The 27,294-nt window shown below is 42.9% G+C and overlaps 2 protein-coding genes across 2 annotated transcripts; one reads left to right on the top strand and one right to left on the bottom strand.

Moving 5' to 3' along the window:
- LOC111250698 (uncharacterized) lies at positions 1-21,626 on the bottom strand. The gene is made up of 6 exons (XM_022806314.2): positions 20,057-21,626; positions 14,048-14,269; positions 13,529-13,639; positions 12,570-12,871; positions 1,282-1,378; positions 1-897 (listed from the first exon to the last, which is right to left on the bottom strand). Exons 1-6 carry the CDS (start codon positions 21,404-21,406, stop codon positions 133-135), a joined length of 2,847 nt encoding a protein of 948 aa, XP_022662049.1. The 5' UTR covers positions 21,407-21,626; the 3' UTR covers positions 1-132.
- A 3,337-nt stretch (positions 21,627-24,963) lies between these two features.
- Positions 24,964-26,991, top strand: Non3 (Ribosome production factor 2-like protein Non3). Its single transcript, XM_022809269.2, has 3 exons — positions 24,964-25,774; positions 25,979-26,095; positions 26,653-26,991. The coding sequence occupies exons 1-3, from the start codon at positions 25,175-25,177 to the stop codon at positions 26,866-26,868; spliced, it is 933 nt and encodes a 310-aa protein (XP_022665004.1). The 5' UTR covers positions 24,964-25,174; the 3' UTR covers positions 26,869-26,991.
- Positions 26,992-27,294: the final 303 nt, after the last annotated feature.

Here is a 27,294-nt window from a genome sequence, read left to right as displayed (position 1 = left end):
AATCCACCGTGTAGCGTCTTTCCGAAGCCGGCCTGCGGCGTCCGAAGCAACAACAACAACAACAACAACAACAGTACTAGTAGTAGCAGCAGCAGGTGTTGCAGCAATTGAATACCCTAACTTGGCCAGTTGCTACTGCCTACTGGTGGGCGGCGCTGGTGTAGACGGAGGTGGCACCCCACCCCCGGGAGGTGTGCTTTCTTTTGACGGTGGCCCACCCTGGTGGGTTAACACGCTACTGCTACCGCCAATCGCGTTCGCAGAACTGGCTAGCGCACCAGAGCTACTCGTGGCTATTGTCGTTGCAGACGTCTGAGTTATTGTTGTTGTCGTTGTCGCTGATTGTTGCTGCTGTTGGCTATTATGCGTCGCGGATGAGGTCGTCGTCGGAGGCAGATTGCCGCTCACTCCACTGGGTAAACTAGTAGGTAAACTTGAAACCGGCGCGGTGCCCGGACTCGATGGGGATGCAGCAACTGCAGCGGCCGTAGCTGCTGCAACGATGGCGGGATGCGATGCCTTTCCGATCGCCGCCGCACTCTGCTGGGGCGTGCCCGGCGTCCCGGGCAGGGCACCAGTGGAAGCAGCGGCGGCGGAGGCCGCCGTTGGTCGACTAGCTGTTCCGGCGGGAACACCGAACGCCGCTAACGATGGAGCTGTACGCGGGACTCCACTACCAGTCGCGGCTGGTAGCGATGTCGGCGGCGCGTGGCCTGGTCGTCCTGATCCACCACCCACGCCTCCTGCACCTGCTTTCCCATGCGGTTGCTGCTGCAAAAGCTGCGCAAACGTCGTTGCCTGCTCGGGCGTTAATAGAGACCTTAGCAGCTGAATCTCTTGCGTTAGTTGTTCATTACGTTCGTTCAGTTCGGTGATCTTTTCCCGCAAGACGTCCACCTGTGGGTGATAGGCGTAAATTATTGCGCACGAAGAGGCAAAGAGCACCAGAGTAGTCACAACAACAACACAAAAACCGTACAAGACGTTAAGATAGTCAATAATTAATTTATATCCACACGTGTATATACGATGGTTAATGGCAAATAAAACAGCAACGCAATTGGAGATATGTTCTGCAATGATACCATTTCGACGACCGATAGCTTGAAACAGCCGTACTGACGCGGTTCCTAATAATAACAATTTTCCTTCAGATTTCACGTTTCAATACACACACAACCGTTAACTATGAATGCTGTAAAAAGACTGTCAGCTTGAAATGCCCAATGCATCAAAAATACATCAATCTATAAATACACTCGGTATTAGATAGATACGCACCTCTTCTCTGACAGCGAACATAAGATGACTTTTGACCAAATCCATTGCTTGTTCGATTTTGTTATCGATTCCTCCAGCGCCACCTGCCGCGTAATTACTAAAACAGGAAAAATGAACGAAGGTCCATTAAAGTCGTCCATTAGTAGATAAAGTGACCAAGAAACACAGATGCAGCTGAATGCAGCAATCAAGACATTTGCGCTACACAAGAAAAAAACAGGAGGTCAATCTAAGAGTAGATTTATCATGAAATGGTTATCTGAAGGATAAGGGGTTAATTTAAAAAAGCAACAATATCGCAACGAAGTTCAATAACGTACGCATATAATGCGGGCTTAGTTCTTAAATGTTAGCTTGATTTGTTTGGAGTATTTCGTAATTAATGCGCTAGTGATCTTTGTTGAGTTAGGCACGATGCAAAATGCAAATGCACGTAATAATAATAATAATAATAATACAGTTACTTTTGAGTGCGCATGTGCCATACGATCGATAATTGTGTGCACGTCGATGGAGAACATGCGCTTATTTTATTGTCACTTAATACCGGTCCAAATGTGGTATGGTGCACGATTGAGATGACCGTATACATTCGAAGTACAAATACATGTTAGCGTTCAGATCTATTATTTTTATGGGTGATCCTTCTTCCATCGTTTCCATCAACGACAATTTCATACTTTGTTTCTCAAAAGAGCTTATAATATAATTGTTGGCGGCGGTGTAAGCGGAAAAAAAAGTTGGATTTTATACAAATGGACCCAAGGACAAAAGTTGGAAAACTCTACTAAGTTTACAGTTTACTTGTCCTTAACCTGTACGTGGAACAAGAGAACCCTCGGCAATCGAGTCAAACCTGAAATCTTCCATTAACCCCTGCGATGCATTAGAACTTTTTCATCGACGATTTGGAACCAATTATATTCAGCAGTCTCATCAATTCTCAGCTTCGATGCATTGTTCTCAAAGTTAAGAATCGTGGAAATCAGTATTTTCTGTTTAATACAGCTTTAAATACGGATGGCTTCATTATTAGTACTTAGTCTACAGTCCGGAAGGACACGCAAGTAACGCTCCCAACGGCTAAATGTTAACAGAATCATACAGTACGTATCGACCGTTTGTCAGAACAATTCAACTTCTTGCAATATGGCCTCGACATAGCATGCAATAAAGTTTCCATGATAACAGCCATCCTCGTAGCATACTTCCTCGTTCCATCGAATGCAAGTTTCGTTTAGGGACCAGATGCTGATGTAATATTTATCAATCGTTCATCCACCTGTGTGAAGTTGATGCCGAGACAGTAGAAATCTGTACATTGCTGTGTCTGAAGTTTGATTTGTGGTCCGAAAGCAACGGCCTACTGGATGCATCTTTGACCTCGGGTGGTTCACCGATAGAAGCTGAAGTGGAAGAGGACCGCAAAGTTCTCAAGCTAATGGCTGCATCCTCTGCCGTACAGGATCCCGAGCAATACCTGAACTTGCTTCTGTGTTCTTCTATGACATCAACAGCCTGATGGAGATCAATTGCGCTGTGGATTTGTGCCATGTTTCGATGAGCAACACCGCGATGCGGGGGGTATGCAGTCGAGACCTTCCGAAGTGCCATTCGTTGATCGTGCTCATGTTGTACAAGCAGCTGCTTCGCCGTACCGCCGCCAAGATGCGGCGAACTGCTCGAGCGATTTAATCGGCCGAGAGATCGACCGGTAGGTGAAGATATTTCTATAACAATTCGCGGTAATGTCCGGGCACGTTGAGCCTGTTCCCCATACGTGGCGCTGAAGGTGTTAATGCCTATGGCAGCCGCGTAACCCCTATCGCCAGCAAGAAACCTATGACAACCTAGTTGGCAATTTTACAGATGTCCTTTGGCGTGCTTCTCCTCCAGTAACTCAAGGGGTTCACTTCAGCCACTGATTCTTATATTATCATTATAAATGGATTGCGCAAATAATTACTATAACCGCTAGACAGGTTATTCGTGAGGCTAATAATATAATAAAACAGATCAATTATCAGAACTCTGCTCAGCACTATGCCACTGTACGGTATCGCAAGAAACTATGAAACTATCAGTAATTGGAAGATATTTCATGTACAACATGCAGTTGTCGTCAAAATTGTGACTCCCAACAGCTTTTTATAGATAAATTAGCCAAAAAAGCAAAACCCGATTTACTTTATAAGCGCTCAGACATCTATAAGGCGCATCCTAGACTGGCCACTGAGACTCTCATTAGAGAGCTATATAAAATAACGAGATAACATTTTCTAGTTCTATTAAGTTAACGACTAGATATATTTATAATCGAGCGTACCGTTATCAAGTTAATTATCGGACCTATCGGATTTACCATATAGAGAGAAACTATTTCTTGCTAATTAAAAGTTGATGTACACTAACTTCACCATTTTGGTAGGTTCATGTGCTGAAAGCTACAAATCGAGTCAACTTAATCTTCAAGCAAATTTTGACGCAACACCGATCGCGGAAAGGATCGTGTTAATTTAGTGGCTGCTACAATTAAGGGATTTTCGACCAGTACCATGCTAAGTACCTAAATGTAAAACGGGTATCTCTAAACGTCATTAATATATTCACTTCTCAGAAAGAGAAAGATAAGGTACAAGAGTCCGTTTCGCTCGAAGCGATATGAGATTTTTAAAGTAAATTTATGAAAACTGTAGCATATATATATATATATATATACACACACATATCCCAGCTGGAAAACCAGTGAGTAATATAGAATGACCCTATAAAAGAAATTAACGTGGAGAATCAAATAACTGCCACTCGAGTGCCGATTAACCATTTGTGCCATATGTTTCATGATGAATGAAATCATCCACGTTAACAATACAACTCGTACATACTTTACATATCTTTTGGGAGCATCAAATCATACCGGACATTTAAGCCCATCGTTTATACAGAGCGCTGAAGGTGGCCTGACTTGCTCTCGACTACTTACGCGACGGCCTCGCAAATGGATAAATGGCCTCTTCTCTTTTCAAGTTTAGGCACATCCATTTGATCATTTATTCGCTCATTCTTTAGTAAACACACTCTCTTCAGGAAAAAGCCTGCTTCACGCCGGCGCTGTGCACTCCATTTTGCCCACAAGTACTTGTGTTCCCCTCGAAGCTCACGTCGAATACTCTGAGGATTTTTTTTGCGACCTGCTGTATTTGTTATGTATACAAAGCGTTTTATGAAGGGAGCTCTGCTTAACCTCAAAGTTGACCAAGCTGCCTTTCAGTCAATTTACGCGTGTCCAATTCATTGCTGAGCCTCACACTGTGCTGACACTCATCAGCCTCAATAATCTTCAGACCTCCTAAGAACATGTACTCTTCTTTATTCGCTTATTGTTCAGTGCACCAATGACCAGTTTACCATGTGTGTAGTATATACCCTACTATATAAAAAGGTACGATTTGATACTTGACCTGGCTCTAAAAGTGAATGTACCCGTAAACATATTCTGGATGACACTTACGGCGCCGTGCCATCTGTTGTCATAACTTTGACATGGTATCCTTCTTGCCGTCGTCGTTTATCTTTCAACCGACAGAATGCAACGATGCGGTTGTCTAAAAAGTTTTGTTGACAACAGATCGTGGCAGGGTGGGGCAAAAGCTGCAGCAATAAGAATGACATGCTCCGCTACGCAACAGAGAGACGAACGGTTTTGACAAGCGATGGCGCGTGACACAGTGTAGAATCCCTCGATCCTTAATTAGGTTAACAGATAACTGCGCAATATCCCACAATATGCTACAGTACTCGATAAAATGTCAGTGAATGCAACTAACAGTGGGCTTTGATACACATGAAATAGATTTCTTATAAAAACTAACTTCACAGCCGTATACTGTACTGATATTGGACCCAAATGTATCGTTTTAGTGAAAGGAAGAGGACTTTCGCTAATAATAATAATAATAATGGCAGTAATACATTGCGTAGCGTTTGATTAGTGTCTGTGTTCGTTTCAGAACGGGTTTACATAATCATGATGAACTATCTCTCCTTCGTAAGAAAGCAATAAAGAGTCATTATTTGCTCCTTAAGCACCATTTACATTTGTTTTCTACTTATGTATTTAACCATGAACGATGTTTAGAACTTCCGATCAAAATCCTGAAAAAGATCCCAAATTCATTGTATAAATAAAAAGTGACCACCAGTAAAATAAGGTGAGTCGACTACAGCGGTAACTGAGCAGCACTTTAAGCAGGTACGCCATGGCGAGATTCTGTTCCGTTTCATCGTGAAACGCTATGTTAAATTTTATATGTACATACATATATATGTACACCATGCATCGCATCTCTCTGGCAACCTTGAGATGACAAGAAATGCCAAAGGAGAAATCAGGCGGCTCACGCACTCATGTATATTGCGTTATGTACATGAGTATAAAGAGGGCGTGAAAAATCGACAGCTATTGTACCGCAGCGAAAGACGAGAATCAGCTGGAAGCTGCACTTTGGTGGTTACAGTGATCGAACGATGGCAGTATGTTTTAGTCTGTTTCACGGTGTCTCCGTTCGGGGTCGTCTGGTGGCGCTTTCGACGCCGCGGGATGTCTTACATAGATAGACCGGTATCACAGTTTGTTCCATTCATCAATAGCATGTTAATCGTTTTCGTCATCACGTCCAAAAAGAAAAACAATGCTTTACCGTCTCGCTGACGTGGAGTATCATATGACTACTTGCCATTGTTGAAAGTGACAAAGTCACCACTTTCAATAACAATGTCGATGACAGATGGCAAAAACAATACCGAAATCCCTAGAAATAGGCTGGCCCGTTTCTCCTACATAGCAAAAAGCTCGTCAGAGCTTAGCACAGACTTGAGCGTGCCTTAAAAGTTAGATCTCCATGCTTCACGTTCGCAGTTCTTCCCGATCTGAAAAACTGTCACATCCACCATCCTATGTAATTGATATTAGCCAATTGTTTGAGCTCATACATTTAAAGTATATGTAGCACATTATTTCGATTTTCATTGGTCTGTGTATTGGCGTTGCGGCCGTGTTAACAGGTACCCTCAAAGCCTGAGCGAAGCTGTATAGACAGAGATTTATGAAGTAGCGCGAACTTTGAAAGCCGTTCAAAGTAGATCGGGTTAAGTCGCCTTACTGTAGTACACTGGGCATTTAAATCACAGATATGGCAGCATCAGCAACAGGAACATGCAGCAGCGGTTGCCCATCGTAGCGCCATTCAACTGTTAACTGAATCCGTAAAACGAACCACTTCTTTTTACTATAAATGAAACTCGTGAACAACACAGAGCATTGAGGATGATCAAACCTCAGCATTGGCCAACCGAAGCGCTAGCGTAACTGGAAATTGACTTATTTAGTTAACTACAAGTCTGAACTTTAGTGCCTGTCGTAATCATATCGCTTGTTCAATCGGATCATCTATTCACACTAATGGCCTTGGTGTTTTCGTGTAGCATTTTCTCTCAGTGCTTAGTTCTCATAGTGTGCTTTACGTATATATATATAGAGAGTGAGTGAGAGACACTATTGAGCAACTGAAATAACACTATTCGCTTTCATAATATATCTATAGCCAATAGATCGCATATACCCATTCTTCAAACGTCGTACGCTCTGTGCTTGCGTATACAAAGAAAAAGAAATCTAAAATAAAAAGACGGGCGAATCGAGTTCAAAAAGCGGTGAATACAGATGCACAACGTACAAATATATATCACTGCGTTCTCAGTACCTGCATGATGCACAATGGTACGCACTGGCATGATTAAGGCTCCGTGAGCTGCAGCGAACCACCCTGACGTTTGTCATGCTGTTTGTGGATGGCTTACTATCTTCGAGATGTCTCGGCTAGGCGTTCTATGGAAGATCGAACAATGACAATGACGTTGTCCTTATATACCCAGCGATTACATAACAACATCCACAGTATTCATAACATTCGATTCATTCACCATTATCACAACTGTAGACCATTCATTGATACCGGTATCAACTTGCTTCCATTGCTGTTAAATAGCAAAGCTTTTCATAAAGATTTCACCGTGCACAGCCTCATCGAAAATTGAACGCTCCAATGTCAGTAGGATTGCTACATCAATCTCTCGATTAATTAACCTCCTCTTTCGTTAAATACTGAATTAGAAATTGTTAGAGCTTCGGGTCGAAATACCGCTTCCACAGCTGATATCGCTTTTTCATCGATACGAACAAACACCGAGAGAGAGAGAGAGAGAATCGGCGACCAAAACCGATATGAGCGCGGTTAACAGTTACAATTGCTTTATACGGATGTTTTTCTTCTATCCCAGTAATCTGATGTTGTTTTTCGGCTTTCAGTATTCCATTGTTCGGCCACCTTCAGGCGATTTAAAACTTCGTGCAGACAACATCTTTTTGATTCCCACCGTCGTTCATACCCGCAGTCGAAGTAGTCGTATTCTGTTGTCAGGAGCTGCTAGAGCATACACACTGTCGATTTAAATAGTTCGAATATTTTGTCTTCTTCGCCTGAGTCCTGCCAGTTTCTGGCAAGGCCATAGCAAAGTGCTGGAGGCACCGGTCCCCCATCCAACCGCGCACACTCTGGCGCCGTTGACAAGTCCGCACTGGAGCACCGCCAGAGTTGGCGATCCGTACGTGAGTGCGTGAACCGAGCGTGTTAAGGATTATTACTGGCGTAGCCCGTTGCAGTTGCACAGCAGAAACATTGTTATCATTAATAACAGGGATATCGACGCACGTTTCAGTGTTACTTCTATTTATCGCAGAATGGCCTCGCCTCAAACAAATGATTGGCGGCGGCGGCGGCGGCGACGGCAACGGCAGCAGCAGCAGCAGTAACAGCAACAACAACAGCAGCAGCAGCAGCAGCAGCAGTAGCAGACGCAACAACAACAACAGCAGAAGCAGCAGCTGGCATGACGATAGCGGCAGGTAGCGCCACTGCAACGACGGCGGCGGCGGCGGCAGGCGCATCGCTCTAACACCTCTCCAGTATACCACTGCCACGATAACTCACATGATCATCACTGTTGCCACCATCATCATCTGCTTGTTAGAGCGGACGCTGGGGATCTCTCGCCAGCATCACCAGCAGCAGCAGTCATCACAAAAGCAGCCTCAACGGACAGCGGCTGTCGCGAACGGCAGCCTTGCAGCGGGCAACTGCTCACATAACGTGCGTGTCTCCAGCGGCGCTCCATTACTTCGCTCCACTAGTACTCGACAACGGTAGTGACAGCCATTAGCAGGAGACACTGCAAGCGCCAGGCACTGAGCGTGGAGAGAGTATCGTGATGCTACCGCAGCGACAGCAGGAGGAGCAATAGCCGCCATTGATGAGCAGCAATGAATAAGTGCGCAGTACCTCGTTGGCCTAATCATGTGCCAGCCTCCAACTAATAGCGCTGAGTACAGCTGTTTGCGCGTCAACGCTCACCCGTTCGTTACTGCAGGTTTCCTCAGTCTACACGATCTATTGCGATCTAATCACCATCATCTACTGATGGTGATGGCCATAATGGTGAAACCGCTCTTATTCCCTCTGATCTTGCCCCGTGAACGGCGATTTTTGGCAACTGAAAGCAAGACGGCTAATGGACAACAACACTAATAAGGTGTATTTTGTACGGCGGAAACGGATAAGATCGATGCTATTGTTAACCGGTAAAATGCGATAAGTAGAGGTCACCGTTCCGTTAGGTACATCAATGTATCACTCCGACTACGCATCCATACATACTCACTTAAACGCTTAATACAGCGATCCACTCAAACTTAATCGAAGACGAAGAAAAAAGGGTTTTCCAGTTTTTATCTCTCTCGCTCTCTCTCTCTCTCTCTCCCTGTCCCTCCCTCTCGTTCCCCTCCGGTTCCTTGTTTTTGTGAGAAGCAAACCACACAAGATCCAGTAGCCAGCTGATAAATGGACCAAAGACAAAAAATACAGCACGTACATGCACTCGTTGAAATTGTCGCCGTGCAAACTGCGCAGCGATAAATCCTACGTACGGTCTAAAGTACACCGAACGGGTTTTTTTTATGCGATTGTGAGGGAGAACAACTAAACAATTATATTATTAGACCACTTCAAGGAAAAACGAATAATGTCCTATTTCCTGCATCACTTCATGGTAGGTCTTGGTAATACAGTAATTTTACTCGATCACCTGTTGAGCTTTTTCAAAAAACAGTATCATCATTACTCAAATAAATAAAGATATATTAGCTTCGGCATACTCGTTGTTGATGAATAATGCTACAACTAGTCGCGATAATGCGACACGCACGTTCCCTTGGCTGTAATACTTGTGTTCTTTAGGTAAGTCCCGTCATTTAATATTCGCATCTACGAGCATGGAGATGTGAGGCGCATTTACGCAGTCAGAGCCATTCGATAGAAAAACAAAGTTTGGATCAGCGAACGGCGACCGAATCTGTTTAACCAACTGAATAGATAATAACGGAAATGTATGATCTGAATGCGACGTTTGCCATCACATTAATGGAATATGCTCGATGTTCTACTAGAGAAAAGATGTGATCTATTCAATGTGAAAAGACTCAATCAGTATCGAGTCAATACAGTCTCGTATTATCGTTCCTGTTAGTTTTTGACCTACTACATATATATACATATGTATCGGAATCAGATTTGGTCCACCACTGTCTAACCGGCAGTTTGAATTCTCGCTGCTGCCGCTGAATACTTCAATGTTGACCGTCGCGTATTTGCAGCGCCAAAACAGGAGCCATCTATAACCGACAGCAGGAATAACCGCCTATCCCCACATCTATTGTAGACTGCATTTGCTCGTTCATAGTCGTAACAACATGACCAGTAACAACTAGCAGCTCTCAAACGACAACCGCTTCTCCGATTCTTCGGTCGGCAGCGCGCGCTTAAATTAATGCATGCGCAAATAATATGTAAATGCGCAAACACTTCTGCGGTCGTAAGAGCAGCGATCACGTCATGGTACAGCTGTAGACGAATCGTTAACGAAGCAAACACTGTTACTACATTCCAGAAAATTAGCAGCGCTAACAACAACGATAGGCATGGCCGGTACAGGGTAGACCGGCGTAAAGGGACAGATAGAAAACAGCGCCGCAGTAGATTTCTCAAGCGGGCAGTTTTATCAGTGTTACTCAATATCGTGCCGTATTATCGACGAGCGTTCATAACAACCAACGTGGGGTCGTAGTAGGTGAGGAGAAAACTGTGCGAAACAAAACGAAAGTCCTCGCATACGTTCGCTATCATACACTCGCATTGTGGGACCACCTTAAGGATCAGTGACATGACTATCAAACATTTGAAAGCGTATAGTCAAACGAGGTACAGCGGAAAGATACGATAGTTCCAGCGATGTGTCTGATTGTTAACCAGCGGGACGTAACGGCGGTTTATGTCCAAATGTCAATGGGTAGATACAATTTAATTTTGTAGTAGCGATCCGATTGTAATAACAGACGCGATGATCGACATAGTCATAATCTCTTCTCCTGTAGAGTATTGAGCCGTCTGCTACCCTGACAGGTCTTTAAAACAATGCTAAAACAGTGTCGAGGCCCGTCTTAGAAGGAACAGCTGTGAATCAACTATGGAAAAATTTGTCTGATATATTATAGGAGGGTATGCTATTTTTAACTCGTGTAAAATGTGTATTTTAAGATGGCGATTGCCTTAAGCGATATAACTTTTCAGCTAACTGAACCTTTATATATTCAGATTAAAATGAATAGCCGATTGTGCGTGATCAAGTTTAAAGCGGAGATGAACAATGGAAGAAACTAACTATATGACAACCACTCAGATGAAGTAGCATCGAGCATTTTTGATGCATATCAATAAATCGTTTGCACCGGCCATCACGCCGTTACGTCTTCTCGGCTTATTCCATAAAAGCCCTCATTATCATGTCGCTTATGTTTCGACGTGCGGCGAGTTACAAAAAAAAGCAGTTGTCACTTTTTTTTTACACCATGAGTGATACACGTTAGTTCTATATTGCGGCGTCTGTCTTTCAGCTCGACGCAGAAGGGACCAACATGTTTACGTGAATGAAAAGCAAAAAAAAAATGTACGACGTATTTTCTTAGTACGAAGACTAAGGTCACTAAGCAAACACTCTTAAAAATTCATTCTTAAAAGTCAGGTGGATCGCAATTAAATAGTATTTCCTGCAACACAATTATGTCATTGCGCTGTTTCAATACATAGGCAAATGAGTCATTTTGTTAGCTAAACATTCTTGATTATAATTTTTACATTTCACCTTGAACAGGCCTTGGTCATTATGGCAATTATACCGCCTCGTAATTAATTGAAAGTTTTCACAAACAAATTATTAAAAAAAGTGAGTTAACTTAAAATCGCATCAGTCAACCTTTATTTAGCAAAATCCTATTCCAAATGTACGAAAGCCCAGTTCGTTCATTGCTCTACACTCATGTCTGTAATAAAAACAGTATAAGCTCCATCTGGCGTTTACTTGATTTGAGTGAACACTTCTCTATCTGTATCACTCAACTGTAGTAAACTCCTATTAGTAACTCCAATAGGAAGGTAATCATTTGCTGGTCAATGTAGGACAAACTTAGTGTTCTAAGAGCTTGACTGGCAAATTCTATTTTCGGCTGGTAATAAATTATAACACTCATCTTGATTTTTTAGGACCGCACCGGGTCAAGGAAGTACGTATAGCAGATACGCGCCTGACATAGGTATTTTTAATTGTTGTAATGTTCTAGACCACGGTGTAATGCTTGTATCTTAGATATAGGCATATCAAGATCAATACATACCCCAACAGCGACTTGTACACCACACAGTTCAATGTCATCCTCAACATGCAAATTCGCGCTCTAGCTCATTTTTCCATCTGTTTGTTCATTGTCAAGAAGATAACAGTACATTGAAATAGATACTATCTACATCTACGCTCCGACACTCATACATACTGTGCAAATAGAATCAAGGGTTTGATAACAGAACTCTAGCAAAGATACCCGAAAATTGAACGATAAATTTTTGTTAACTATCAATACGTATATTGGAACTAAATGTAGATCTGGGCTTCAAATATTTACCTGACTTTATTTGAAGTTTTTAAGTTTCTCATAACAATACTCTTTTGAGTGCGTGCGTTGATCGAACCTCTCCGCTTAAATGAACACCCTTGAATTAATTCTCCATTGAACGTCATAAACGGCATCATCATTAACAATAACGATAGTAAAAGTAACTACTTACCCGTCCGTCGCTGTTGTGCCATCTCCTCCAGCAATATTCGAAGCATTAGCTGTTGTCTGTCCGACTCCTTGGGCAGCACTTGCTGTCTGCGGTGCAGTCCCACCAGCTGCGCCACCTGCACCTGTACCGCCTCCGCCACCGCCGCCTCCGGCACCCACCGCTGCTGCCGAAGACGGCTTTGTTGCGCCAGCTGCACCTCCACCTGCTATCGTTACTCCTGTGTGACTAGGCTGCTGTAGCTGTTGTTGTGATTGGGTCTCATCGGGTGTAACGCCAGCTGCGCCTGGCGTACCCTCTTTTGTCTATTTCAACGCAAGCATAAGAACAAAGTCAAAACCAAAAATAGAAAGGCATAGAAAGAGTCTTTTTTAAAACTTTCTTCACTCTACATGTGGCGACAATATTAAATGCGGCGATAATATAAGGTGAACGAGAAGTAGAACTCACGATACTTGACATGAAATTTATGCGAAGTAAGATTATGCTATCGACATCATCAGCAGGCAACTCGCCCATCAAAGATAGAACATTTACCATATTGATAACAGCCACAGGTAAATGTGTCAATCGTTATAGCCTGTGTAGAAATGTCAAATCGTGTTTCTCGGTTTTCATTGTTACTAGCATGTAAATCTCGTTCATTTCCACTTTCTCGGTGACAAATGATTTTTTATTCTAACCAATTCAGTCAACTAAGTGCAACCCATCTATATAGTGATACGATAGACGAGTGCTGGCAGAATTAATAATTTAGCTGAAGTCTCGCAGTCGCATTTTTGATGTGAGCTTCTTTTTTGTATATCGAGACGTTGGCTAAATGAACGAGCAGCTTTCACACGGTGATTGATCACTAGCACAGTGGATATATCCGCAAGTACAGAGTCGCATCCTTTACCAAACTGGCCACTTGCACGCAGAGTATATCTTGGCACACGACCTGTCAAAAGATGTCCACGCACCTGCTGTACAGTGTTGTGGTCGGTAATCAGGCCCCCGATAACGGGGGCCCCCCCACCTTGCGACATTTCGCTTGGAGGAATATCTCCCTCGCCAGGACTCGTATTCGTCGCCTGCAAAGAAAACAAATAACAAATAACTTGATGTTAAAAGAATATACGGTTGCCATATGTGGGTTATGATACTCAGTTCATAGATATCTCTAAAATTTATTTTCTACAATTTATACGTTGAGCTGAGCGTCAAAACAGATTTGCCCAAGTACTATGTTAATAAAAAAAAATTTTCAATTATGAATCCAACTTTTCTCGAATCCCGTATTTTGGTGTTCATATTTTCTCATATTATGATCGCCCGCTTTGATTTGCACGCAGCTGTTCCCCATTTAGTAAATGTTAACATTGACATTCATTCAGTGAAAGGTGCCACTAATGAAAGGTGGCACCGAAAATCGCCATTTCTCATACAGCAAGCACTGACAGCGGAGTACTACGCATTGTGCTCAAGGTACATAACCGTACCGGTTGTTGCTGCCCAGCGAGAATAGTTGATTTGTCGCTTTCTGTCTTTGAAGCATGCTGTCCTTCGGGGGGATCGAAGAAGTCTTGACACGTCCACCGACCCCTCTTGAACGGTTCGGCAAACGGTATTTTGACAACTTTGAATCGGCGACTCCATTGTTCGGCTACCGCCTGAGGGTCCGTGATAGAGTGCTTCTTTACGGGGCCTCCACCTACACCCGACTGAAAGACATCGATGATATATGTGTAAACAGTTAGATCAGGGTCATTATCAGCATAATAGTTATCACTTAAGAGGAATTCCATACTATTTATAGGTGCATTACAATAGTTATCATATTACTCCTTATTTCGCATCTCTAAATATTAAAGAATTTCAGAGAGATACATGCATGTTTAGTACATATTAATAACAAGAATTGCTTTTTTATAAAGGATTATCACTTTTGATCAATAGCAATATGTAATAAGACCGATATTGACTTTTCTGCCATGCACTGCCTACATTGTTAGCATACTATGCTCCAGGATCAGACAGATATTCTTTGATTAAGGGCAGTCCTCAGTAATTTCGAAATCGCAGCAGACATTCTTCAAGGTAACTATATATTCTAGAAAATTATGTCATAGACTAACTCCAGAGTTTATACAGTGTACTATTGTCTCGTGTGAATGTTCCGTGTAGAGGCTTAGATTCGCTAAATTGGTGCAACGTGGTCCAGTATGTACTGCAGAGTACATACGTGTTCTCGCCAATAAACTATAAGTGTTATCAAACGTGACGGAAACAAGTGTGTTATCTAAAGATGAAATTAACTGTTTTAGGCGGCAGAACAGGTCGAGCATTTTTGGCTCTACTAACTAAAAAGCTCAAAGTCTAATTAATCATAAGGTAATAAGTTTAATTGATACTTATAGTCACAACCTTCATAAATCAAGGCACCAGTCCCTTCATACCTAGTCCAGGAGGATATTGCGGAATCAGTTTAATGTTCTATTGTTGTTATTTTATTATTATTATAATTATTGGAAGTCAATAACACTTTGTAAGTAACAGAACATTGGATACTACGGTTTATTCGTGCTATTAAAACACGACATCAAGCGGCAGTCTTGTGCTATTGACATTTGTAGGTTATTCAAGTAACTTTTTGAATTACGAAATATGAGTTGATAGCGTTCATCTTCCTAGCAGACATTTTTTCAGCACTAAACAATACGATATCTGGCTTTTAAGCTTCAAAGAAACAGGACAGCCATTTTGTATATAATAAATATAATCATAGTTATTACGCATACTATATAGCACCTTATAGACTACAAACTAGGTAGCCCTTTGCAGCCACTTTTGTTTGTCGCCTTAAAAATTACCTTTTTGACAAATACCCGAAATGGAGTACTGTTAAAATAAATCATAACGTTGAGACAAACGCGATCAATCCTAAACTATAGATATCGATAAGGTGTTACCGGCCAGTTTCATAAAATCCTTCTACATCGCTATTCACAACAACCAGTGGATGCTTAGTAAATTCTACTACTCGTAGACTTCAAGGGTAAAAAAGAGTCAAGTACATTGTTAGTATCGACGAAGACTCTTCTATAAATAATAATAAACGCTGTATAATAATAATAATATATAAATAATAAAATAGCTGTTGTTAAAATATGAAATAATACGGGAATAAATATAAGGATTAACAGCCCTACGATTTGACATATAATAACAATCCTATGATTTAAGAGCCATAAGATCCGAGCAGACAGAATCTAATTAATGGCTTTTAACACTACTTTCGTAAGAAAAAGCACCACTGAAAACGCCTAAAAGTGAGATGAAGTCAACGGAATCATAAAAAAAGTACTAGAGGCCTATTCAAAAAATCGAATGTGTCGATACTAACGAAGCAAATATAAAAGGAATTTAAAACAGTCTTCATGGGTATGCTTCCAACTGTAAATCTGTTTAAAATAATTTAAAATGAGGAATTTACTAAGACAATATAATCGTTCAATTCACTGACCGTCTTGTGCGGCTATGAATAGCGGACTATTTTTGGAGAAACAAATGGACTGCTTTTCAAATGGCTCCGTTGGAGATGGCGCGACATGAAGGGCCAACTTACAAATGGCAATGTATCGTGTGGCTCCAGCCCTTTCTTTTTAACTAATATTATACGTTGGTGCGTGGGGACAAAATGTTTAGTCCATTACGTTTTATGTGACGTATTTCAAAGACCTTACACACGATAACGAGAAAGGAGGTGTATAATATTTGTATCACATAATCATCGAGAGAGCAGCGGAATCTTGTCCGACAAGAAGATGAAATCAGGTGATACAACCGCAGCGGTCAGGACTTTCATATACGATCTCACTTATTGTAACGGCTTGCCTATGCGTTGGCAAAAAATAACGTTGCCACCAAAAATTTCGATTGCTGCAGTAACAGCCGCTGTCAAGGAATCCCGGTTTTCTAACACTGATCAAACGAACGGCTACTGCAATTACATTGTTCAGATCGGACATGAAGAGAATCACAGCCATAAAGGCTGATAAATAAAGCCGAGGGCTGACGCTGCCGCTATACCGACGTACAGTTGACATGTATGATGTCTCTGGTGGTAGTATCAAGAGCAACTGTCCTCGATGGATGACTACGTTGATGATGATCTCAGACCAAGGTATCGTCGCTGGCAACAACGGCATCGCCAGCAGCAGCAGTAGGGCAACGACGGCCGTATGCGTCACCGGCTGGCGGTGCAAATAGCTGCGATACTATGTGTAGATACATAACGAGCCGAGTGTGATCGCCGTCAATGTCCTCTTTTTCCCCTTAACACAGCCCAACACCACAACAGCAGCGGCGTCAACAAAACGACCATCCGACAGACCACAGGCAGGCCGCAGCTGTAGTTGCGGTGTTACTACTATAATACCCTATTCGGTGAACAACCATCAACTATCGCCACCATTAGCAGCCTCGTCATCACAAGGATGATTATGACGGTAGAGGCAGCGCGGGCGGACAATGAACGAATGTCGTAGTCGCTGCTGCTGTCGGTCCCCAAACGACTTGCGTTTCAAGACACGATATCCGCCATTGGGTGAACCTTACAGCACCACAGGCAACAGCGGCATCGTCGATGTTCTCGTCATCGCCATTACGTTCCCAGAGTGTGAAGGACGCCACTACAAGAAAAATATAGCAGCAACAGCTGCACGAACAACAACAATGCAGAATTCCAAGCAAAATCACGCGACGATGGAGTCTGACCGAAGAGTGTATTTACTGTAATCAGGGTTGTGTCGCCGCAGCGGTGTTGGTTTTTGAGTAAAATATCGGCTATCCGTATTGTTTCAGCCATGTGCCCGCGTTGCAGGCGCACAACTTGATAATTATTCTCTCATTAAAACCGCTGCTATTATTATCAGTCGAGCAACAAATCGACACCTTAATAAACTCATCTGCTATGTTAAGTCACAATACGTATGCGTGTTTGATGACGATACGTTAACTCTTTTCTATGGGCTCTTCTCTTCTTTTTCTATATTTGTTTGTCTATGCCTGTATCTCCTGCGTTTGCTTGTATTTCAGCAACTGTAGCGGCAAAACGACAGCCATTGCCAACGATCGCTGCTGCTGCCATACCGAAACTATGTATATGCGCGTGTGTGTATTTTATTTTGTCGCTTACTTCTCATCCTCGAGGCCTGCCCTTATCGCTCCTTCCCGCTGGCGCCACCAGCCGCCGGAAAGTTACCACGATGGGTCAAGTAATGCTGGTGACACCGACCGCTACCCACCATCTATACATCTGGTCAGCGAGCCAATGCCAGCCAGAAAACCAGTAAGCATCTAATGAAACGGTCAAACAAACTAAGTAACAACGCAAGCAGAGGGAAACCACTATATCGACTACGGGGCGCGTTCAGAAACCCGTTTGCCGCTACTGCTGCTTGCCACTTGTCCGCAGACGCTCTCTGTGGCTCGACGAAAACGGCAGTGAACCTCAGCAAGCAGCAAGCAACACCAGCGGTGGCCAATGATAGAAGGACCGACGGACACGCGTCTGCACATTGAGTCAGACAGCAGCAGCAGCAGCAGCAGAAGGCTTCCTGGCAGTCATATGATGGCTGGCTGACTGTCAGCCACTGTCGCGGCCGCTGCTTACAACACGCTACACTACACCGACCTACAATGGCCAGGCCACTTATTGCGGCCAATAACAGCGGCCATTGTGGCCACTATTATGAATTAGCAACAACCAGCAATCGTATCAATATGGACGGCCGCTCCCGACGTAGCCGTGTCCACAACCAGTGCGACTACTTGATGTCGCTATACACTACGTAGCCGCCTACAGTCGTTACCACCGCCATTGTTTCATTGTGGATGACTTTGGTGGCAAATGATTGGTCTGTGTCTCCATCGCTGGCACAATAATCAACTGTCAGCGATAAATACCCCACCACAAGAGTTCTCTTCTCCTTTGGCCAATATGTATGTATATGCTTAGAAACATGTATGAGAGCTGCACAGCCAGCAATGGCAGCATCCTACCATAGTGTGGATATTAACATACGTAAATAGACAGTACCAAACGAGGCTGATGGGTACAAAGCGTCATCTTCTGGTTAGATGAGCAGAGACCTCACACACCACTTGACCAGGCACCAATCCGAATCATCTCAACCACGCCGATAGGCATATAAACAGATGGACAGATAAACGGACTGATGGACAGACACTGGTCCAAAGCAGACCACTCGCGGGCGCCTTCGGAATCACCATTAAAAGCACACAGTCACATGAAGACACGCACTCAGGCAGTAGACCCACACCCAGACACACGCCCAGAAAGACCCCTGGCCTCACACACATACACGTTTATACGTTTCTTTTTAGGGAGATGTGCACAATCTTGGTAGCTGTATACTTAAAACTACTCAGAACATTGCAACCTTTCACACGAACACCGATTTTTGACACGGTCATACTGGTTTCTCGCTACTGCGTCGATGCACAATGAGAACTTAATGCTGACAGAGCATCGGACAGCAACCGGTACAAACGTGAGACCAAGTGTAGAATCAAGGGACAAGTCCGTCTGGAAATGCTCCGGTAGCAACTGATCTATTTATTGTCATAATAATAATAACTATTGTTAATACTATTATTACCATCCGCTGTCACTGAATCACGTGACTCCGGAAAAATCAAATCGATATAAGGATGATAGTGCCACATTGCCAGACCACTCCCTTCGCACGAAACCTAGCCCGTTGTGACCGACACGGGTCCTTTGCACTATGAGAGATACATAGCTGTAGACGGAACAGTCTTTATTTCTACATAAGGGTGCACGCATGTAGTCAGAAAACATCACAGCATTCGCACAATCATTAAGATTCGACAAACACTGGACTACGAATGAAGGCCTTTTCACATTTACCACTTTTGTTACTGCCTTCACACTGGCTACGAGGTTGTTCTATGAATTGATACAAGCATTGATGTTCATCAAACGACTGTATGACGAACGCCGTATGAAAAACGCGAGCTGGGCGGCGGCTGGGACTGAAACAACACAACCGACGAGAGCGATTAAACCAGTAGGTAATAAACACAAGCAGATCTGAACACTCCAAGAAGACAATCAAGCGCGACCCTTTCCATCAACTCATCAACACACGACGCGGTCACACACAATTATTAAGATACTAACATCCACACAATGCCTGGTCTTATTATTTGCCAGAATAAAAACTATTTTCTCTATCTTGCGCTACTGCAACATATTCACGGAGCTAATCGTATTGTTGTCGAGGCGCGGCAGGGGGAATTACATGTATGTACATAAAGCAATGCTGTATTTGTTGTTGTTGTCACCCATATTGTAAAGTTGTTACATTAACAGGAGGAACGAACACCACTTAAATTGTGTCGTAATAGTTGAGTAGGCGAAACAATGGGCGGTGGCATGCTTTATTCTTACGGCCATGTACCTTGTCATGGGCTGCGGCGTCTCCATTGGGCTGGCCAGGGGGGGCGTGCTCTCCTCCGTGACTTCCACTGGCAGAAGCAGCAATAGCAGCAGCAGCAGCTGCTGCATTGTTGTTGCTGTTACCGCCGCCACCTGCATGACTTACACTACCACTATGAGCGTTGTTGTTGTTGCTGCTGTTGTTGTTACTGCTGTTGTTGTTGCTGCTGCTGTTGTTATTTCCATTGTTGCTATTACTATCCGACGGTTGCAATTGCTGTTGGCCTTGTTGCTGTTGTTGTTGACCTCCTGACGTCGCCGCATTGGCATTAGCAGCGACAGCCGCATCAGGCTCATCGCGCTGAATCTGTTGTGTTGCCGTCGCAGAAACAGCAGCACCAGCAGTAGCGCCAGGCTGCTGAGCTTCGTGTGTTCCACCATCGTGCACTTTAACCGAGGTGATTTGGAACGAGGTTTTCTTTCGGGCGCCTGCAGCTCCTCCCGTCCCAGCCCCACCACCTCCACCAGCACCTCCGGGCGTCAATAGCCCGGAGGGAGCCGCGGCGCCAGGGCCCACTGGCGTGCCGGGCGTTGCTGCTGTCGTTGTCGTCGTTGTTCCGGAGTTCGTATTCGCTGCTGCTCCCGCCCCTCCTCCGACTGATTGAGACGATGAGGACGACGTTATTGTCGCGGTGACTGTGCTTGCTGCCGCTGCTGCCCCTCCTCCAACTGTTAACACCGTTCCAGAAGCAGCAGTTGCAGTTGTTCCGGCAGCGACAACACCACCCACAGGACCGTTGTTGTTGTTGTTACTGCTGCTGCTGCTGCTGTGGCTGGTCGCCACCGCATTGGCCACTCCGATACCTTCGGTAGAACCCACACTGTTCGAGGCAAAAACAGTAGTGCTGTTGCTGCTTATGTTGTTGTAAACGTGATGTGGATGCTGGTTGCACTGCTGCTGCTGCTGTTGATTTTGTTGACCGTGTTGTTGCTGTTGGGGATGGTGTTGAGGAAGCTGCTGCTGTTGCAACGGATAATGGTTGTGCTGATGATGGTTATGACTCGCAGCGCTGCTGTTATTGTTGTTCTGCAGGCTTGCAGTGCTTACTGCTGTTCCTGTCGTCGTTGCTAGGCCTGTGTGCGATTCTATGGACGACGCTGATATCGCTGCCGCTGCTACTGCTGCGCCCGCTAGCGCTACTACTGTTGTTGATGTTGACGTCGCGTGCCCTGCTGCTAGTACAGCGGGGCTGCCGCCACTGGGGGTGGGCGGTGTCGGCGAAGTCTGGCGCGCTGCCGCTAGTGCCAAGGAGGCGGAAGGGGCAGGGGGAGGGGCTGTTTGGCTGCCGGTCGAAGCAGGGGGCATTACCATACTGCGACAACGGATGGCCCCGAATACGAAGCCAACCTCTGAGTCGCGGGCCTTCGCTCGGTGCCGCCTTTGCCGCGGCCTCAATCACGCAAACATCGAAAACGCTCAGGGCAGACCTGCGGCGAAACATCTGATCCAACTCGCACCCTGGACGCGTCGCCGACGGCGCCACCATCGAGATCCACCGAACGCTGGCGGAGTAATACCGATCGCCGCGCGGCAATTCGAATATATTTTTGCCTTCTTTTCATTCCTAATTATCTGGCAGGCTAAATGGACTAACGAATGGAGGTGACTGGCTGGCAGGGCAGACGATTTTTCTATTCTATTACCGCAAACCATACCATGCTGTTTATGATCAAATTTATTTCTCTGACAGCGTTTTCTAGACTTATCTCTGTGTAGATAGCTTTGTTGCAAGCTGAGCAGTAGCAACTGCGGCAGCAGCAAGAAGGCAATACATGATGATTGACATAGAGGATGTCTGCTGAGAGTATTATTCTGTTGGAGAGTGGATATGAGGGCCCCGAAGAACTGGTTGGTCGACCACACGCGCTGGGTGTTACACTTGCCTACTGGCTATGCCGCAGTCGATGAGACACGAGAGTGTGAGCAAGGCGTAAAATCCCGTTGAGGAGCATACAACGCATAACGATATAGAAGCTTGGCGTAGAAGCAGTAGTCGGCAAGTAGGCGTCTGTCGTACCTGCCCCTTTAGAATATGATGAGACAACAAGAGCGGGCGATAGGAAAAGCGAATAAAGTTGACATAGACAACGCCGTCCAGACAGAAGGACAGATGGCGAACGCGTGCAGAACAGAGCTTGCAGTATCAAATGATAGGCGGTATACAACAGCTGTACGCATTTTTCCGTGTATGGTGTTTAAAGTGTATGCGTGTGTACGTGAGAGGAAGAAAGGGAGAAAGCTAATAAATACGCAGCAGAATTAATAAAGAGGAATGAAGGAAAATAAAAAAGGCTCTATTTTAGATAAAAGGCGACAAATAAAAATAATAAAGCGCATGTAGCAATGGGGAAGAAAAAATCGAAATGGAGATCTTTTGTTCCGTGAACTAGCATAACAGTTATGCGAATATGGCAAGCGATAGCTAATCATTTATTCTGTGTGATCAGGTTTTTGAATTGCCGCCCAACAACACCGGTTGTTGGATGCCCTTAACTATGGATCCAGCCGCCGGCTCGGAGCGGCAATCCGTACTAGTGAATCGCCCGCCATGGGTTAGATTCAAGGATCGGTTGCACTTCCTAACACCCGGGCTAAAAGGGAAAGAGGCAGTATCCCCTTGCTTCCAAGTAGCTCCTTCAGAAGTGTTTGTGACGGTAGGGGTATAGCGAAACCGCAATCGGCATCAGGCTCAAGGCTCTAAGCGCTGCTTTTGCTTCAGTTATCGTGGGACAAGCTAATGATAGATTGCAATAAATAGTTCACACCTTCATTCAGGAAACTGAGCATTTCCAGCTAAATAACGTTCCCAAATCTATAGTTGTAGAAAGTATATGGTTGTTGATAGTATCATATTTTTTGAGAAGCATGATTTTATATGAGATAAATTGTGCACAGATCCGGAGATCTATTTACAATTCTTCTCATATAAAATAATGCTTTAAAAACAGCTAATTAGTAGAGGATATATAACATATATCTAAGCTGATGTTTTTTTACAGATTTCTTTTTGACAGAGTATGTTACTGTCTTTTTTAAAATTTTAATTGTATTAGAAGGATACTGGTCGAAGTTGCCAGATTAAGAACGTTGACATATTTGCGTTGATCTACTCGTATCATAAACATGTGTAAAGATTTCTCCTATTTTTAGCAGTTTATCAATAGAAAACTTTTATGAAGAAAAGGAAAATTACACAAGATTATTGTGCTATATTGCATGCATAGTTTTTTTGCTAATTAATTACAATATTGGTTTATGGTCTTGAATCATTTAAGCTAATTCTCTTGACAGATTCTTTCTTTGGGATGTGGGCATGTGTCGTTTCTTTATCTATCCATAGCTCTTTTTGGCGCTTTCTTATTATTTCTTATAGTTTCCTGTAATTAGAGGAGCACAAGTTTATCGCCGGTATAGTTTCACACCGTGAACAGGTGTGGCCGTTGGTTGCATGGTTGCGTCATTATCTCGAACATAAAATAGGAACCTTGGAAAAATGTATTCTTAGTCGTTTCCAAACATTACTTGGACCTATAACTCTGAAGAATATAGGAAGTTATGTGCTCACCAGTCTAAACGTGGTCAAACTATGAGTGCGAAACATCACGAATGTCAGCAAAGTTCAGTTGAATAGGCTGACAGTATAAATTCTCGAATATTGAATAATCCACTCATGTCATCAGGTCGGCAGAAGTGGGTCTAATATTGAGCTGTACTAAGACAGGGTGCTTTTCACTTAGCTGACTTAATAATATTAGATTATGTAAAAGGCTAGACTTGTTTTAGGTTTCTCGAAATGGATTCTCAGAATGGTTGCCCGCTTTCTTATGCAGCGTTATTCCCTGACGCTGTAGAGCTCTTTATCCTAAACAAAACATTGATCACGAGAAAAATGGTCTACACTTCAAACCATCCAATTCTGGAGCATGATATGGCTTAATTTATATTTCTGGATGAAAAATCACTCAAGCATCAGCTAAAGCCTTTGCCTATATTTGATCAAAGTTAATTGGCAAATAACGAGATAACATGAGGTATAATGTATCGAAACAATTATTATTATTACCTACCTAAAAAAAAGAGAGTATTTTCTTTAAACAAATTCTCATCGGTAATATTGCACGTAAATTCGAAACCTTTATTTACCTTTTCGTTTTGATAGTTCATCGGAATATGCAATTCTTATGATAACTCGTTCATAGATCTGTTTACATAGAAGGACCGTGCGAAATTGCCACGAGCTAGTGAACAAAGTTTTTTGTATAGTATTTCTTGCTACCGAAATACAAACGATATTTAATGATTTATATGAATTAATGCCAATTGCATTAATAGAGTAAATCGTACTGGGGTTTACGGATCACTCTCGCCTTTGGCGTCTTAGCTGACTAAATACAATTTTTTCGCGAATCTATTTCATCATATTTTCACATAACATTGAAACATAAGAAAAACGGCGGTATAGAATAATTTCAAAAGTAGATTGTTATAGTTATAATATAAAATCCGTACAGGTTTGGAAATGAAGCGTATTATGATATTATTGATATGACTGCTACAGATGCTTCTACGTGTTACTACAGAAAGGCTGTAAGACAAAGGACAGCCCTTTTGAGTGTATTGAAGAAATTGAGAATTATTAGTCCTCTTAGGATGAATTGGATTTTAAATTAAGACTTGCGTACTAGTCACATTTCGTTTCATTTCCTCGAATTAGAAAACTAGATATTACGTTATTGCAGAGTATTTATTTTTTACCAGCTAAAAATTAAAATGTACTTAACAGAACGACAAGTTGTACATTCTGCATGTGCGCGCTGCACGGGGTATATGTTGTAATCCTGATAATCCAAGCTCTAATCAACGGAACCACACAGCTGGCCAAGTTATGTGTGTCCTGTAAAGGCTAAGTACTGTGGCTAAGGCCACAATAATCAAAAGCACGTGGTCAAACAGAACTCACGCTATTAAAAAGGTTTATCAGTATGTATATAGACTAAACTGTGAGAAGTTAGTGTAGTATCCCATCGTGATTACTTGTGTTAGTTGTATGAAGAAGCCATTTTTACTACTGAAATCAAAATGACTGCTGTCGCCCGGGTTGATCAACCGAAAACCCGCAAAGGATCGAAAATTTTGAAAGCAAGAGAACCGCAGGTTATTGAGAACCCCAAGAAGACATCATTTGTCAAGGGAAATAATATTAACCAGCGAACAACTCAAATCCTTAAAGATATTTATGCTCTGAAGAAAAGCGAATCCGTATTTTACCAGCAGAGAAATGACATCAAGCCGTTCGAGGATCCATCACCGCTTGAGAAGTTGATGGGTAAAAAAGATACGTCTTTATTCGCCTTCGGTAGCCACAACAAAAAAAGGCCACAAAATATCGTGCTTGGACGCACCTTCGACAGAATGATCATCGATCAGTTTGAATTTGGTGTGGAAAATTTCAAATCATTGCAGGAGTTTAAAGTTCCCAAGATCGGAGTTATGCTGAAACCTATTCTTGTGTTTTCTGGTGAATCTTGGCAGCACAGCAACGAGATGAAACGATTGAAGAATTTCTTTATTGACTTCTTCAAGGGCGAACCCCGCGACTACATCGCGGTGACTGGACTCGAACACGTAATCTCGTTCACTATACTGGATACTATCTCGATTCTATTAAGAAGCTATAAGGTGAGGAAAACCTTTCGATTAATTTATGCTAAATTCTGCACACATTTTTTTACAACATAGAATATCTTCGATAATATTTAAATCCCATTTAGTATTCCATTTTATAAGCAGAATTTACGTTCTCTCTCTCTCTCTATATATATATATATATATACATATATATATATATATATAATGAAACGTTTCATGCACGTTACTTTACAGGTGCAGTTGAAGAAGAGTGGACAGAAGTCACCGCGAGTCGAAATTGAAGAAATCGGCCCTCGAATGGACTTAAAGATTCGCCGAAATAAAATAGCATCCGACGACCTCTTTAAACAGGTCGGTATTCACGTGCTATTCGCAAACTTGTTAGGATTACGGTGTACAGGGCGTTCTGAAAATTATCCAGCGCTAAAAATGGAACAAGCAAAAAATTTCTACGATTTACCTTTAACAACCTAAAATTCTCAGCATGATGTTGGTGGGTTGATGGAGTTTTCGCCTTTAACGGGAAAGCGTTGCCATTTTGTGTCGATATGTACTGCACATATTTACAAAAAAAAAAGAAATAAAGGACCATATTGCATAAAAGGTCATTTTTAAAACTGTTCGATATTAGTTATTTACACATTGGATTGGATAGTTTTCTGAACACCCTGTCTCTTTGAACCTGACCGAATTTTGGTTTGCTATCTGAAAACAAATATGGCAATAATGGCGTACGGATCAAGCTAGCGTTTATCTATCTATAACAAATGCATAGTGTAGAAGCAACAGTTCTGCATTTATTCAAAAAACGTGGGTACTTTCGAACTTCTAGCCGAATTGATCAGTTAAGCTGTTTTCACTTAAGTTCAAATGACTTACGACTGCACGATCAATATATCCACTTTTAGGCTTTGCGGAGACCACGAGAACTGAAGGTAAAAAGAAAGAAAAATATGGAGCAGAACGACCTGGGGACATCGTTGGGAAGGGTCCATATGGAGAGGCAAGACTTCCAGAAGCTACAGACACGTAAAATGAAAGGGCTTAAAAGCAAAAAGGGCCAAGCAGTAACTGATAATGCGGTCGGTATCGCCGAAGAGAAAATGGATGCTGAAGAATCTTAAGGAATCGATACTGTAGGTGGGCTCTAAGCTAGAGATCTTGCTAGATTATGGCCAATCCGTGCATTATAATTATACAATTATATAATTACATGCCATATAAATAAATTTCAAACTTTACATTGACACCAAGGTTTTTTTTGCTTATATTATAGCGAAAAGATACATTTTCTAACTAAAAATTAGACAGCTTTTGAAAGCCTTAACTTCTCAGCACGAGGGCACCCTAATCGGTTTATTTATCTCAACGGTTCCAACTTCTTACCAACGTATCGCTTTATGAATCCATATCGGGTTCAGGGCTATGAGATTGACAAGCTGGCAGAATTCAAAGATTTTTTTGCCATCTTCTATTTGCTGCAATATACCGAAGCGATCGGTGGTAGCATTCAATACGTATCCTTCTTCATGAAAAAAATCAAAAAGCTT

Source organism: Varroa destructor, unplaced genomic scaffold (assembly GCF_002443255.2).
Source record: "Varroa destructor unplaced genomic scaffold, Vdes_3.0 BEIS01000005.1, whole genome shotgun sequence".
NCBI lineage: Eukaryota > Metazoa > Arthropoda > Arachnida > Mesostigmata > Varroidae > Varroa > Varroa destructor.
The sequence above is the reverse complement of the archived record's forward strand: the minus strand, read 5'-3'. Positions and strand labels throughout refer to the sequence as shown.

Coding starts and splice junctions, on each gene's coding strand:
- Non3 (XM_022809269.2), top strand. CDS start 25,175: ATGACTGCTGTCGCCCGGGTTGATCAACCGAAAACCCGCAAAGGATCG. Junction 25,775..25,978: donor TTCTATTAAGAAGCTATAAG/GTGAGGAAAACC, acceptor GTTACTTTACAG/GTGCAGTTGAAGAAGAGTGG. Junction 26,096..26,652: donor CCGACGACCTCTTTAAACAG/GTCGGTATTCAC, acceptor ATCCACTTTTAG/GCTTTGCGGAGACCACGAGA.
- LOC111250698 (XM_022806314.2), bottom strand. CDS start 21,406: ATGGTAATGCCCCCTGCTTCGACCGGCAGCCAAACAGCCCCTCCCCCT. Junction 14,270..20,056: donor ACGCCGCAGCCCATGACAAG/GTACATGGCCGT, acceptor GATGTCTTTCAG/TCGGGTGTAGGTGGAGGCCC. Junction 12,872..13,528: donor ACCACAACACTGTACAGCAG/GTGCGTGGACAT, acceptor GCGTTGAAATAG/ACAAAAGAGGGTACGCCAGG.